Genomic DNA, 16,174 nt, shown 5'->3' with positions numbered 1-16,174 from the left:
AAGGGCTAAAATATGGTGTGTTGTCTCTTCGTGTGCAGGGCAAATAAAAAGAATCCAACCGGCAGACCTGCAGTTGTGTCCTAATTAAAAGTACATAACGCAGATCGAACCAAGCTACATCTCTATTTGGGCAGAACCCGTATTAACTTGTATAGAAGCTAGTGTTGCCAAACGTAGCTCATTCAGTATGACGAACGAGGCTCACATGCTTAAAAAAAATGTTATGCCCTGTGTAGGTGTTCAACTACACTATGTGTTCAACCACACGTGTCCCTTAATTAAGAGCCTGCGAGCTCACTGCATGCCAATACGAGCCCCATAGGAGGAAATGTACGGCTAGGCCAACAGCTGCAGTAGCGCTGAGTCCTAGGTTAATACTGCTGTAAGGCCATGTGTTAGATGTGATGACAGCAGGTTGGTTGATGTATTCCTCTAGTGGTTTGGAAAAGGACAGTCTCGCATAAAGTAGCATTTCTATGGAATCAATCTGTTTGCAGTAGGCTGAGAATCATATGCCTAACCCAATATCACATTTGATCAAATATACCAAATATATCCATTATATTATAGTGATAATGATGATAATGATAATGATGATAATGATGTTAATAATAAATAATGATTTTGAGATGCTTTTTTTTCCTATGATTTGGGGAGATTTGAATGTCGTTGTCTTTCTTGAATAAACTGATGAATAGATAGATTGCTATGCCATGCTAGGTATATGGAATGCAATACAGGCCAACTGCAATTGTAAACGTTGCCTATGCCCAGAAAAATACACATTAGCCTACCTTTTTGAGTTGCCTATATAGCAAGTAAAAACATATTTGTAAAGAAGTAAGAATAACTGTACAGGAGCTTTGACTATTGAACATATATTTTTTATAATGAGTATTCAGAAAAAGGATGTTAAAACCTCAGATCCCCGAATGTAACTTGTTATAAAAGTTAATAACAGTAGGCCTATAATGTTTCTAGATCCCTCCGCCTAATTGACTTTCTCTGCAAGCCACTGCACTTGTCCCCATGTATTTCTCCGTCCGCCTCTACTGGAGGTGCTTGCTTGCAGAAGAAATACAGGGAACCAGTGCTGATAATATCCCGCAGGCGAATAGGGTACACCTTGCGCCTCATAGCGCAATTTTTGTCCGGTTCTATTTTGTATCTAACCTCCGAGGGTGCTGTCATCCAGGAAGGATTTGGATACTGTTTAGTGAGCGTGCTCCGCCTAATGTGAGTTTTTCGTCCACGGCTTGAAACAAGAACAAAAGCAATGGGAGCATTTGGAGTGATAATATGGATTTTACATTATATGGGACTCTATATTCAATTTAACGCCGCTTACAAACCGACTGTGCGAACCGAGGTGGACAATCATATATCTGGAAATGGTAGGTTTAATTCTGTCGGTAATTATGTAGCCAATTCATTATGTTGTATATTTAATACAACTGATACATTGTGCCATGCACTCGCGACTATTCTGATTGGGTGGGGTTGACTGATGTCAAGATGGTGATGATAGTTGCGACTATTGTTTAGAGTATAAAGTTATCTGGGACACACATTACTAGTGTCTTGTAAGCGCATGTGGACCGGGCACCGGTAGCTAGGTGTATGACACGTAAATCAAAGAAATCCTTCAATCATTAACATCTTTATGACAGAATAGCATTTTTAATCATTTTGGCTCTTAAGACTTCCCTGGACTGTTTAGCCTGTATCTGTGAAGATTGCTTTGTTATTATAATACATTAAACATGTGTGATATTAATGAACGCAACATTCCTTTATATGGCACGTTTGAGTATTGAAAAGGGGAATGAGTTCATGTCAACCCGGAACAACTGTTACATTAATCCAACTGTGCAATACAATTGTATGACCTCAAAGACCATTTTTGTGAGGGGCAGTTCAAACTTGATATCTGACAATGCTATATTTGGAGCAACTGTTTTGAGCTATTGCTGTTGGATTTCGTAAATGGTATTTCCAGTTAGGTAGCGATGCATCTTGGGCTAATTTACTGACAGAACAACACAGACAAGAGGAAAATCAATGTTCATGTCCCAAAGCTATAAATCATCCATGTCATTTTAAGTTTGTTGGAGGATATATTTTCTTTTTCAATTTTTGCTTCGTTTGCGTGCTGTGAAATCAAGGGTGGCAGGGGGGTGCATTGTTGGCAGAGGTGGGATTTTAAGGGAGGATTTTTTTGGAGGGAAGGAGTAGATAGGTGGCAGGTGATTCAGACCCGTATATGGCAGGTGTGAGGGCACTAGTCACGGTCTGTTGAGGGTAAATATATGACTTACTTAGGAAGTTACTATGGGAATAACGGGTGAAAAAGACCTCACATAAGAGCGCAGTGTGCAGAGTCTCATTTCACTTTCTAGTTGATTTTTTTAGTAGCCAGCACCTGCTCAGAGACAATGGATGTGTGTAATCGTTCCCTATTCTAACGTCCTATGGGAGACATTGGTAATGGATTGGACAGACAAAGCAATAGTTTAAAATCTGTATTAATCAATCATGTTATCTACAAAAATTAGTTTTCAAAATGTTAATGAGCCACCACCCTGAGAGACCCTGGAGTTAGGTTGGGAGGAAACATGAATAAACCAATTTATCTTATTAAGATTTCTGGACTTTTTTTGAATGAACTCATTATTTTTTTTCAGATTTTCTTTCAGATCCCCATTAGCTGTTGAAGAAGCATCAGCTATTTTTCCTGGGGTTGACACAAAACATAGAACATGACAAAATGCAGAACACAAATGGACAAGAACAGCAATGATATGTTGATGCATTATTTTAACAGCAATACCTTACCAGCAATGAGTCTGCTTGTACATACTCAGATAAAATGTAGCTCAGTAGAAGCTTACTAATTGGTGTGGCACTGCATTTTTGCCATATTCCCTGTCACAAAGATGTTTCTACAGTATTTTGGCTCTAACTGCAGGCTGCTATACAATTTAATTTGATCGTCTGCGATAAACACTTTATCATTGTGTCTCCCTATTCTGTCCCAGGAGCTCTCTCTCTCTCTCTCTGTCCTTAGCGCGTCAGCTTTAGCCAAATCAATATGAATGAGTGTAGCGTATACTGGCGCTGGATGAATTGACAATCTTGGATGGGTAGAAAAATCGATTACACGCATCACTCCCAGAGGGAGTTAATTAAAATGGGGTTTAACTGCAATGTTCTCTCCCCGGTCTTACGTGTAACCAGCCACAAAAAAGAATGGCTCAGGGTGGGAATTTCATAAAAGGGGAAAGCTCATCATTTCAAAATAGGCTACTGTAGCGTAGCTATAACTCAGATCCTACTATCTTCATTCGCTGTTCTCTCTTTGGTGACCTGGGAAAAAATTGCCTTTTGTTTCACTCTTGGAGGTGACTGGCTTCTCAACCGAAATGAGAGCTGCATCCCATTGAGGTTAAGTCGTACCTTAACGTCAACTAAACAAATTAGCTGATCGTGGACTACAGGAGACAGCAGAGAGGGCATGCCCCCAACCACATCGACGGGGCCGCAGCGGAGAGGGTCAAAAGCTTCAAGTTGATCTGCGTGCACATCACTGACAACCTGAAATGGTCCTTTCACACAGACAGTGTGGTGAAAAAGCTGCAACAGCACCTCTTCAACCTCAGGAGGCTACAGATGCACCATTGAGAGCATCCTTCCGGGCTCTATCACCGTACCTATTGGCTATTGAGCAAGTTGAGGAGACTAAACTGGTGGGTGTAACCCTAAATAGCAAGCTGTCATGGTAAAAACATATAGACTAAATGGTCAAGTACCAGTAACCTGCCCTGGGCCACTGCCCAGCTTTGTGGTCATGTGCAGCTAAGAAGGACATAGGTCAATTGCAGTTGGTCCAGAACAAAGCAGAACGTGTTGCACTTAGATGTAAACAGAGGGAAAGTGTCCGTAACATGCATGTCAGTCTCTCCTGGCTGAAAGTTGAGGAGAGATTGTCTGCATTACTGTTGGTCTTTGTGCAATGTATTGTTGTGATGAAGGTACCGAACGGTCTGTTCAAGCAGTTGGCACACAGTTTAGACACTCATCGGTACAACACAAGACATGCAACCAGAGGTCTCTTCGCAGTCGTCAGGTCCAGAACAGAGGCTGGGAAACGCAAACAATTAAATAGAGCCATGACATTGGCTAACGCTCTCGGTAGCCGATGTGAACAAAGCCTTTAAACAGGTTAACATTCACAAAGCCGCTGGGCCAGACGTATTACCAGTATGTGTACACAAAGCATGCACGGACCAACTGTCAAGTATCTTCACTGACATTTTCAAACTCTCCCTGACCGAGTCTGTAATACCTACATGTTTCAAGCAGACCACCATAGTCCCTGTGCCCAAGAAAGCGAAGGTAACCTGCCTAAATGATTACCGCCCTGTGACACTCATGTCAGTAGCCATGAAGTGCTTTGAAAGGCTGGTCATGGCTCACATCAACAGCATCCACCCAGATACTCTAGACCCACTCCAATTCGCATACCGTCTCAACAGGTCCACAGATGACACAATCTCAATCGCACTCCACACTGCCCTTTCTTACCTGAACAAAAGGAACACCAATGTGAGAATGCTGTTCACTGACTACAGCTCAGCGTTCAACACCATAGTGCCCTCGAAGCTCATCACTAAGCTAAGGACTCTGGGACTAAACACCTCTCTCTGCAACTGTATCCTGGACTTCCTGACGGGCCACCCCCAGGTGGTAAGAGTAGGCAACAACACATCTACCATGCTGATCCTTAACACTGGAGCCCCACAGAGGTGTGTACTTAGTCCCCTCCTGTATTCCCTGTTCACCCACGACTGCGTGGCCAAACACAACTCCAACACCATGATTAAGTTTGCTGATGACACAACAGTGGTAGGCCTGATCACCGACAACGATGAGACGGCCTATAGGGAGGAGGTCAGAGAACTGGCTGTGTGGTGCCAGGACAACAATCTCTCCCTCAATGTGAGCAAGACAAAGGACCTGATCGTGGACTCCACGAAAAGGCAGGCCGAACAGGCCCCCATTAACATTGACAGGGCTGTAGTGGAGCGGGTCGAGAGTATCAAGTTCCTTGGTGTCCACATCACCAACAAACTATCATGGTCCAAACATACCAAGACAGTTGTGAAGAGGGCACAACAAAACCTTTTCCCCCTCAGGAGAATGAAAAGATTTGGCATGGGTCCCCAGATCCTCAAAAGGTTCTACAGCTGCACATCGAGAGCATCCTGACCGAATGCATCACCGCCTGGTATGGCAACTGCTCGGCATCTGACCACAAGGCGCTACAGAGGGTAGTGCGAATGGCCCAGTACAGCTTCTAGCCCCCACCCCCATTGTACACTGCTGCTACTCGCTGTTTGTTAGGTACCTATGCATAGTCACTTCGCCCCCACCTACATGTACAGATTACCTTAACTAGCCTGTACCCCTGCACACTGACTCGCTACCGGTGCCCCTGATATATAGCCTCGTTATTGTTATTATTATTGTGTTACTTTTTAGTATTACCTTTTATTTTAGCCTAGTTGGTAAATATTTTCTTCTTCTTGAACTGCACCGTTGGTTAAGGGCTTGTAAGTAAGCATTTCAAGGTAAAGTCTACACTTGTTGTATTCGGCGCATGTGGCAAATAAATTTGATTTGATTTGACTACATATAACTCTCTGCCACACCAGGTAACTCAAGCTAGAAATAAAACCAGTTTCAGGTTAAAAAAAACAGGTAAAAGAACACCTGACTGCACAAATGGGACCGTGAAGAGACAGCCATTTTCTATATCTTGTATTGTAATTTGCATTGTACTATGTATTCAGTGGCAATTTTAGCATGTAAATCTTGGTGGGGCAAAAAAAAGTGGGATGCATGCCAGCAAAGCCACAGAAAAACATAGCTGATATGGCAGACTTACTTAAACAAATGTGGTTTCTACTGACCTTGAGCCTTCTTGGAAGGGAACTTCTAATATATCAGAACCCAAGGGGCAAACATTTTTGAGCACTAACCTTAGAATTGGGAATGACGTACTGTCCATGAGTGACAGAAAACTGAGTCAATGATGACAGAAAACTGAGCCAATCAGGCTCAACTCTCTGTATTTTCTGCTGGCTAGCCCCACCACCACAGAAAGCACTGATCTATTCTGCCTTACTCAAGAAATAAAAAAAGAGACCATGTTTGTATATGGCTTTATTAACTCAATTACATTTTTTTTTACATTGTTTGCAAGCTGATATGTGACATGTATTAATGCCAAAATATCAAGCAAAACAGACAAGCCCCCCAATTAATGAAAAAAATTAATTATTTATGTATTTATAACCTAAAAGTGTGATGCTCAAAACAGGTGGGGCCCACCTGCCCTGAATGACGGGTCGCCACTGTATGTATTAGACCTAGATATTGGGCGTATGTTTTGATATGTAGGCTATGTGTGACGTTTTAGGTGTATGTATTTCAGTCCTTGACTAATAATGTTCTGTACTATGTATGATGTCATGTTTCATGTGGATCCCAGGAAGAGTAGCTGATGCTTTTGCAGCGGCTAATGGGGATCCTAATAAATACCAAATACCAATACCACCTGGTATGGCAAATGCACCGTCCACAACCGTAGTTCTCTCCAAAGGGTGGTGAGGTCAGACTAAAGCATTTATTCGGGGGCAAACTGCCTGCCCTCCATGACACCCGGTGTCACAGGAAGGCCAAGAAGTTCATCAAGGACATCCGCCACACGAGCCATGGCCAGTTCACCCCGCTTCCATTTATAAGGAGGACACAGTACAGGTGCATCAAATCTGGGACCAAGAGACTGATCAACAGCTTCTATCTCTAGGTCATCAGCCTGTTAATTCTTACGGCTTGGGGTTCCGCTAGCGTAAACCCTCGACAACATTCCGCTGAAAAGGCAGCGGAACTTTCATACATTCACAAGTGCAATACACCAAATTAAAGATAAACTTCTTGTTAATCTACCCATCGTGTCCGATTTCAAAAAGGCTTGACAGCTAAGTACACAATTTGATTATGTTAGGTCAGAGCCTAGTCACAAAAACACACACAGCCATTTTCCAGCCAAAGAGAGGAGTCACAAAAAGCAGAAATTGAGATATAATTAATCACTAACCTTTGATGATCTTCATCAGAAGGCACTCATAGCACTTCATGTTACACAATACATGTATGTTTCGTTCGATAAAGTTCATATTTATATCCAAAAATCTCAGTTTACATTGAAACTTTATGGTCAGTAATGTTGTGCCTCGAAAACATCTGGCGAATTTTCAGAGAGCCACATAAATTTACAGAAATACTCAATATAAACTTTGATAAAAGATACAATTATTATGCACAGAATTATAGATATACTTCTCCTTAATGCAACCGCTGTGTCAGATTTCATAAAAGCTTTACGGAAAAAGTAAACCATGCAATAATCTGAGTACGGCACTCAGACACAAAAACATGCAGATACCCGCCATGTTGTGGAGTCAGAAAAGGCAGAAATAGCATTATAAATAGCCACTTACCTTTGATGATCTTCATCAAAATGCACTCCCAGGAATCCCAGTTCCACAATAAATGTTTGTTTTGTTCGATAAAGTCCATAATTTATGTCCAAATACCTCCTTTTGTTAGCGCGTTCGGTAAACAAATCCAAACTCACGAGGCACGGGCAAGTCCAGGCGATAGTTCAGACGAAAACTTCAAAAAGTCATATTACAGTTCGTAGAAAAATGTCAAACGAAGTATAGAATCAATCTTTAGGATGTTTTTAACATAAATCTTCAATAATGTTCCAAAGAATTCCTTTGTCTTTAGAATTGCAATGGGACGGAGGTTGCTCCCATGTGTGCACGCATAATCAGCTCATGCCACTCTGGCAGGCCTCTGGTTGATTCAGCTCTCATTCTCCCCCACTTCACAGTAGAAGCCTAAAACAACATTCTAAAGACTGTTGATATCTAGTGGAAGCCTTAGGAAGTGCAATATGACCCCATAGACACTGTATATTTGATAGGCAATGAGTTGGAAAACTACAAACCTCAGATTTCCCACTTCCTGGTTGGATTTTTCTCTAGTTTTCGCCTGCCATATGAGTTCTGTTATACTCACAGACATCATTCAAGCAGTTTTAGAAACTCAGAGTGTTTTCTATCCAATACTACTAATACTATGCATATATTAGCTTCTAGGCCTGAGTAGCAGGAGGTTTACTCTGGGCACGCTTTTCATCCGAACGTGAAAATGCTGTCCCCTATCCCAAACAGGTTTTAAACAGTCATCACTAGCCGGCCTCCCCCAGTACCCTTTCCTGAACCTTAGACACTGTTACTAGCCGGCTACCACCTGGTGCTCTACCCAGCACCTTAGAGACTGCTTCACCCTATGTGTATAGAGACATTGAACACTTGTCACTTTAATAATGTTTACATACTTTTTGTGTGTAATGTTTTGTATTGTTAGGTGTTACTGCACTATTAAAGCAACAAACCTCAGATAATATCTGCAAATTGGTGTATCCGACCAATACAATTTGATTTGACTTTATATCTATTCAGTATACTGTATTCTCGTCATGGCTCATCCTATATAACTACTGATGTACAAAACTTTTATATTCATATGCTGCCCATACTGTCTATAACAAGGTTCTCCATCTATACTGTATACAGTGCCTTTGGAAAGTATTAAGACCCCTTAACCTTTTCCACATTTTGTAATGATAGACTTATTCTAAAATGGATTAAAAAAGAAAATCAGAAATCTACACACAATACCCCATAATGACAAAGCAAAAACAGGTTTTTAGATGTATACCAAATTTTAAACATAAATACCTTATTTACATAAGTATTTCAACCCTTTTTTTATGAGACTTGAAAATGAGCTAAGGTGCATCCTTCTTCCATTTTTCATCCTTGGTATGTTTCTACAACACAATTGGTGTCCTGTGGTAAATGCAATTGATTGGACATGATTTGGAAAGGAACACACCTGTCTATATAAGGTCCCATAGTTTACAGTGTATGTCAGAGCAAAAACCAAGCCATGAGGTCAAAGGAATTGTCCGTAGAGCTCTAAGACAGGTGTGATTCGGCAGCCCCTGTCACGGCAGATTTCCTCCTCTTCCTCTGAAGAGGTGAAACAAGGATCGGACCAATATGCAGCGTGGTAGGTGTCCATGGTTTTTAATAAGAAAAACTGAACATGAACACATATACAAAATAATAAAGTGAACTGGCAACGAAACGGTCCCGTGTGGCACAAACACTGACACAGGAAACAATCACCCACAAAATACCCAAAGAATATGGCTGCCTAAATATGGTTCCCAATCAGAGACAACGACAGACAGCTGCCTCTAATTGAGAACCAATCTAGGCAATTATAGACATACAATTTACCTAGAACGGGGCCAGCCCCATTAACTTACAAAAACCCCTAGATAAGACAAAACACATAAATCCCCCATGTCACACCCTGACCTAACCAAAATAATAAAGAAAATAAAGATAACTAAGGCCAGGGTGTGACAGCCCCTTCGCCACTCGGGAGCCCCTACCCCAACAGACACTGCGAGAAAACCAAGTAACCAAGATATTGATGGTCACTCTGACAGAGCTCTAGAGTTCCTCTGTGGAGATGGGAGAACCTTCCAGAAGGACAGGTCTCTGCAGCACTCACAGGCCTTTATGGTGGAGTGGCCAGTTGGAAGCCACTCCTCAGTAAAAGACACATTACAGCCCACTTGGACTTTTCTGAAGGGCATGTAAAAGTCTCTGAGACCATGAGAAACAAAATTCTCTGGTCTGATGAATCCAAGATTGAACTGTTTGGCCTGAATGCCAAGCTTCACATCTGGAGGAAACCTGGCACCATCCCTACGGTGAAGCATGGTGGTGGCAGCATCATGCTGTGGGGATGTTTATCAGTGGCAGGGACTGGGAGACTCGTCAGGATCGAGGGAAAGATGAATGGAGCAAAGTACAGAGAGATCCTTAATGAAAACCTGCTCCAGAGTGCTCAGGACCTCAGACTGGGGGCAAGATGCACCTTACAACAAGACAACGACCCTACGCACACAGCCAAGACAACGCTTCCGGACAAGTCTCTGAATGTCCTTGAGTGGCCCAGCCAGAGCCCGGACTTGAACCCGATCGAACATCTCTGTAGATACCTGAAAATAGTTGTGCAACGATGCTCCCCATCCAACCTGACAGAGCTTGACAGGATCTGCAGAGAAAAATGGGAGAAACTCCCCAAATACACGTGTGCCAAGTTTGTAGCGTCATACTTCAGAAGACTCGATGCTGTAATTGCTGCCAAAGGTGCCTCAACAAAGTACTGATTAAAGGATCTGAATACTTACAGTATGTAAATGTGATATTTCTGTTTTTCTTATTTTATAAATTTGCAAAAAATTCAAAACATCTTTTTGCTTTAACATTACTTGGTGTTGTGTGTAGATTGATGAGGGAAAAAACTATTTATTACATTTTAGAATAAGGCTATAATGTAACAAAATGTGGAAAAAGTCAAGGGGTCTGAATATTTTCTGAATGCACTCTATGTATAATGGTGTGTAAACAGCTTGAATAAATTTTTTTAGAGTAATGTGCAGTGCAAATATTGTACAATCCAGGTGTGCAAAGCTCTTAGAAACACACCCAGAAAGACTCACAGCTGTCGTCGCCATCAAAGGTGATTCTAACGTGTTTACTCAGGGGTGTGAAAACTCACAGTATGTAAATGAGATATTTCTGTATTTTATTTTCAGTAAATTTGCACACAAAAAATGTAAGCATGTTTTCACTTTGTCATTATGCATTATTGTGTCTAGATGTTTGAGAGAAAAACAATATATTTCATCTATTTATCTATTCATCTATTATATAGGCTGTAACACAATAACATGTGGAATAAGTCAAGGGGTATGAATACTCTCTGAATACTCTACTCTCTGCATTGCACTCTTTTTTTTTACCCCTGAGTCAATACGTGGTAGAACCACCTTTGGCAGCGATTACAGCTGAGAGTCTTTCTGGGTAAATCTCTAAGAGTTTTGCACACCTGTCTTGCACAATATTTGCACATTATTCTTGAAAAAATTCTTTAAGCTCTGTCAATTTGGTTTCGGATCATTACTAGACAGCCATTTTCAAGTCTTGCCATAGATTTCCAGAACTGTAACTAAGCCACTTACAAACATTCAGCATTGTCTGTTCAGCAACACCAGTGTATATTTAGCCTTGTGTTTTAGGTTATTGTCTTACTGAAAGGTGGATTTATCTCCCAGTGTCTGTGGGAAAGCAGTCTGAACCAGATTTTCCTCTAAGATGAGGATGTTGCCAGTGCAAAGCTCTATTCCATTTATTTTCATGCTAAAGAACTCCCCAGTCCTTGCGAATGACAAGCATACCCATAACATGATGCAACTACCACCATGCTTGTGGCACTCAGCGATGTGTTGTGTTGGATTTGCCCCCAAACATAGTTCTTTGTATTCAGGACATAAAGTACATTTCTTTGTCACATTTCTTTGCCTAAATGCAAACAGAATGTATGTTTTGGAATACTATTATGCTGTGCAGGCTTCCTTCTTTTTACTCTGTCATTTAGATTAGTATTAGTATTGTGAAGAAACTACCATGTTGTTGATCCATCCTCAGTTTTCTCCGATCTCTGTAACTGTTTTAATGTCATCGTTGACCTCATGGTGAAATCCCTAAGTGCATTCCTTCCTCTCCGATTAGGAAGGACTCCTGTATCTTTGGGGAATTCTAAGCTGACATGGAATTGTTTTAAGATGGCCATACCATGGATCATTTAGCTATTTGATTTTGAATTTTAGGACCCCTTTAGGTATCCCCCAAAATATTAAACAATTATTTGATAAAATGTTGAATTTAACCTTTACTACTATAGCCCATAGAAACATTTTCAATAATACATTCATAAATGGCAAAAAAGACAGTCCAAAAATAAGTCATAAGTGTCGGTCCTATATCTAGGACATAAAAAAGAAACATCCTCTCACTGTCAACTGCGTTTCTTTTCAGCAAAATTCACGTGTAAATATTTGTATGAACACAACAAGATTCAACAACTGAGACTTAAAAAAGTTCCACAGACATGTTACTAACAGAAAACATAAGTAACAGTCAGTATCTGGTGTGGCCACCAGCTGCATTAAGTACTGCAGTGCATCTCCTCCTCATGGACTACACCAGATTTGCCACTTCTTGCTGTGAGATGTTACCCAAATCAAATCAAATCAAATCAAATTTATTTATTTAGCCCTTCGTACATCAGCTGATATCTCAAAGTGCTGTACAGAAACCCAGCCTAAAACCCCAAACAGCAAGCAATGCAGGTGTAGAAGCAGGTGTACCCCACTATTCCACCAAGGCACCTGCAAGTTCCCGGACATTTCTGGAGGGAATGACCCTAGCCCTCACCTTCCGATCCAACAGGTCACAGACCTGCTCAATGGGATTGAGATCTGGGCTCTTCACTGGCCATGGCAGAACACTGACATTCCTGTCTTGTAGGAAATCACGCACAGAACAATGAAGCTCTGTGAAGTTATTTAATAGTCTATAAGAAAGTTTCTTTTTTTTACACATATGTAACACCTTTTTTTGCGTAGACACAAAACTACCTCTATACTTACATTACATTTTTAAAGCCGGTACCAGTTACCTACGGACAAGTCCCGTGACACTCGTGAGAGTCTCCCCTTTCCATAGAGTGGTCATAATCGATTTTACGCCAAACCGTTTGGAGGCTATAGACGTTTTTGTGATAAGACCAGTTTCAGGATATCTCATGGTCTCACAAACTCCGCTGTAGCTCTTCCACCGCAGATGCGGAAGGCCGCGACAGGCAGATCTGGTGGATTATTAGACAGATATCTCTATCTTAAACGGATAGATTTTGATGTGGATTTTTAAAATTATGTTACTTAGATTGACGCACCGGTGCGTCAATTGACTCTAGAAGTCATTAATAACTTCACCACTGCTCAAAGGGATATTCAATGTCTACTTTAAAAAATAATACATATATTCATATTATGGAATTGTTTTAAGATGGTCATACTTATGGATCATTTCGCGATTTGATTTTGAATTTTAGGACCCATTTAGATATAGCAAAAAAATATTTTTCAAAACTGGTGCGCCAATCAACTTTTAATAACTTTACCATGCTCAAAGGGATATTCAATGTCTGTTTTTTGACATTTTTACCCATCTACCAAAATGTGCCCTCCTTTGCGAGGCATTGGAAAACCTCCCTGGTCTTTGTGGTTGAATCTGTGTTTGAAATGCACTGCTTGACTGAGGGACCTTACAGATAAATGTGTGGGGTACAGAGATGAGGTAGTCATAAAACAATTATGTTAAACGCTATTATTGTGTATTGTGTGTAGGCCTGTGACAAAAAAATCTCGATTTCATACAGTTTAAATTCAAGGCTTTAACACAACAAAATGTGGAAGAAGTCAAAGGGAGGCATAGTATACATATGTCTCTCTCTCTCTCTCTCTCTCTCTCTCTCTCTCTCGCTCTCTCTCTCTCATATATATATATATATATTTACAGTACCAGTCAAAAGTTTGGACACAAGGGTTTTCCTTTACTTTCTACATCGAAGCTGGTTGAGAGCGTGCAAAGCCGTCATCAAGGCAAAGGGTGGCTACTTTGAAGAATCTCAAATATAAAATATATTTTAATTTGTTTAACACATTTTGGGTTACTACAGGATTCCGTAAGTGTTATTTCATAGTGTTGATGTCTTCAATATTATTTTTGCAATGTATAAAATGTAAAAATAAAGAAATACCCTTGAATGAGTAGGTGTGTCCAAACTTTTGACTTGTACTGCATATATATATATATATATATATATATATACTGTATATATAAAGCTCTGGAAAATATTAAGAGACCTGTGCAACATGAGTTTTACTATTTATAGGTATGTGTTTGGGTAAAATTAAAAATGTTGTTTTATTCTATAAACTACTGACAACATTTCTCCCAAATTCCAAATAAAAATATTGTCATTTAGAGCATTTATTTGCAGAAAATGACAACTGGTCAAAATAACAACAAAGATGCAGAGTGTTCCTCAAAAAAAATAACCTCAAATAATGCAAAGTTCATATTCATTTTCAAACAACACAATACTAATGTTTTAATTTAGGAAGAGTTCAGAAATCAATATTTGGTGGATTAACCCTGATTTTCAATCACAGCTTTCATGTGTCTTGGCATGCTCTCCACCAGTCTTTCACATCGATGTTGGTTGACTTTATGCCACTCCTGGCACAAAAATTCAAGCAGCTCAGCTTTGTTTGATGGCTTGTGACCATCCATCTTTCTCTTGATCACATTCCAGAGGTTTTCAGTGGGGTTCAGGTTTGGAGATTTGGCTGGTCATGACAGGTTCTTGATCAGTTGCTCCTCCATCAACACGTTGATTGACCTGGCTGTGTGGCATGGAGCATTGTCCGGCTGGAAAAAGTTTTCTTCCAGGACAACCTTGTACGTGGCTTGATTCATGCGTCCTTCACAAAGACAAATCTGCCCAATTCCAGCCTTGCTGAAGCACCCCTAGATCATCACCGATCCTCCACCAACTTTCACAGTGGGTGCGAGACCTGGAGAGGCCTACAAGCCACAGTGTCTCGCACCCAGTGTGAAATCTGGTGGAGGATCGGTGATATATATATATACTCTGACATTGTTTGTTCTGATATTTCTTCATTTCTTTATTTTTTACTTTTTGGATAACATGCATATTGTTTTGTTTTGGTTGGTATTATTACTGTACTGTTGGAGCTAGAAACACAAGCATTTTGCTGCACCTGCGATAACATCTGCAAATCTGTGTACACGACCAATAAACTTTGATTTGATTTATCAGGCCAGACACTGATGGGTTGATATATTGACCTGGCACCCAGGAGCTGTGGAGCACCGGCACTTATGTGTGGCTCAGTAGGTAGCGTACCCCGCTTGCAAATGCCAAGGGTTGAGGGTTTGATTCCCCATGGGGCCACCCATATGTAAAATGTATGCATACATGACTGTAAGTTGTGTTGGATAAAAGCATCTGCTAGATGGCATTTTATATTATATTATAGAACACAGCAGCCGATGCAGTGTTCCATAGAGCGTTTGTTTTATTTAGCCCAGGCTCATTTGTATCCAGCCCCAGATAAGTGCATTTGTCCCGGGTTTCGTGGCCCTGCATGGCCACTGCACATCCGACGTGTACAGGTCCGTAGGTCTAACACCTGTGCAGCTAGGCGGAACATTGCATGGCATCGGAAGGGAAGGTGAAGAAGTCAGGTCTAACAACACCTGGCTCCTTTGACACGTGTGTCTGGGTCTGCCCCGGTCCTGCCAATCTCACGGCATCAGGTCTCGGAAGGTTGCACAGAGAAAAGACGAGGGAGGGGGGGCAATGTTGAGTGTGTGTCCATGTGTACCTGGAAGAGCAATAATGAACACAGTACAAGACATAAGATCTACTCTAGTAGGTAAAATGCGACATTGGACGTCATAATTGTCTGGTTGTAAATTGGTTCCCTAATTGTAGAGGCATCAGCTTATCACAAGGAAAATATGTATATTTTGTTCACGATGACACCAAGACGTCTAGCAATGGCATATTATTATCTGTGTCACGCCCTGGCCATAGAGAGGCTTTTATTCTCTATTTTGGTTAGGCCAGGGTGTGACTAGGGTGGGCATTCTAGTTTCTTTATTTCTATGTTTTCTGTTTCTACGTCTTGGCCGGGTATGGTTCTCAATCAGGGACAGCTGTCTATCGTTGTCTCTGATTGGGAAGCATACTTAGGCAGTCTGTTTTGCCACCTTAGTTGTGGGTAGTTGACTTTGTTAGTGGCCTGTATAGCCCTAGTAAGTGTCACGGTTGTTTTTGTTGGTGACATTCAAAATAAAAAGGAATGTACACTCACCACGCTGCACCTTGGTCTGGTCATTTCATTTCCCTGACGACGTTCATGACAGTCTGGTAAGATATCCAGGTAACAACCATCAGAACAAAAACACCAGACAACACCAGATGATCCGGATCAACACAACACCAGATGTATTTCTCC

At 41.0% G+C, this 16,174-nt stretch overlaps 1 protein-coding gene across 1 annotated transcript in view; it reads left to right on the top strand.

Moving 5' to 3' along the window:
* Window positions 1–1,051: 1,051 nt before the first annotated feature.
* vstm2l (V-set and transmembrane domain containing 2 like) overlaps window positions 1,052–16,174 on the top strand; it is a 64,977-nt gene continuing 49,854 nt past the window's right edge. The window contains exon 1 of the mRNA XM_024386049.2: window positions 1,052–1,394. Coding sequence (XP_024241817.1) covers window positions 1,277–1,394 — 118 coding nt within the window. The 5' untranslated portion in view covers window positions 1,052–1,276. The remainder of the gene's footprint in view (window positions 1,395–16,174) is intronic.

This window comes from Oncorhynchus tshawytscha, linkage group LG02, assembly GCF_018296145.1.
Source record: "Oncorhynchus tshawytscha isolate Ot180627B linkage group LG02, Otsh_v2.0, whole genome shotgun sequence".
NCBI classification, from domain to species: Eukaryota; Metazoa; Chordata; class Actinopteri; order Salmoniformes; family Salmonidae; genus Oncorhynchus; species Oncorhynchus tshawytscha.
This window is presented reverse-complemented; position numbering and strand designations above follow the sequence as displayed.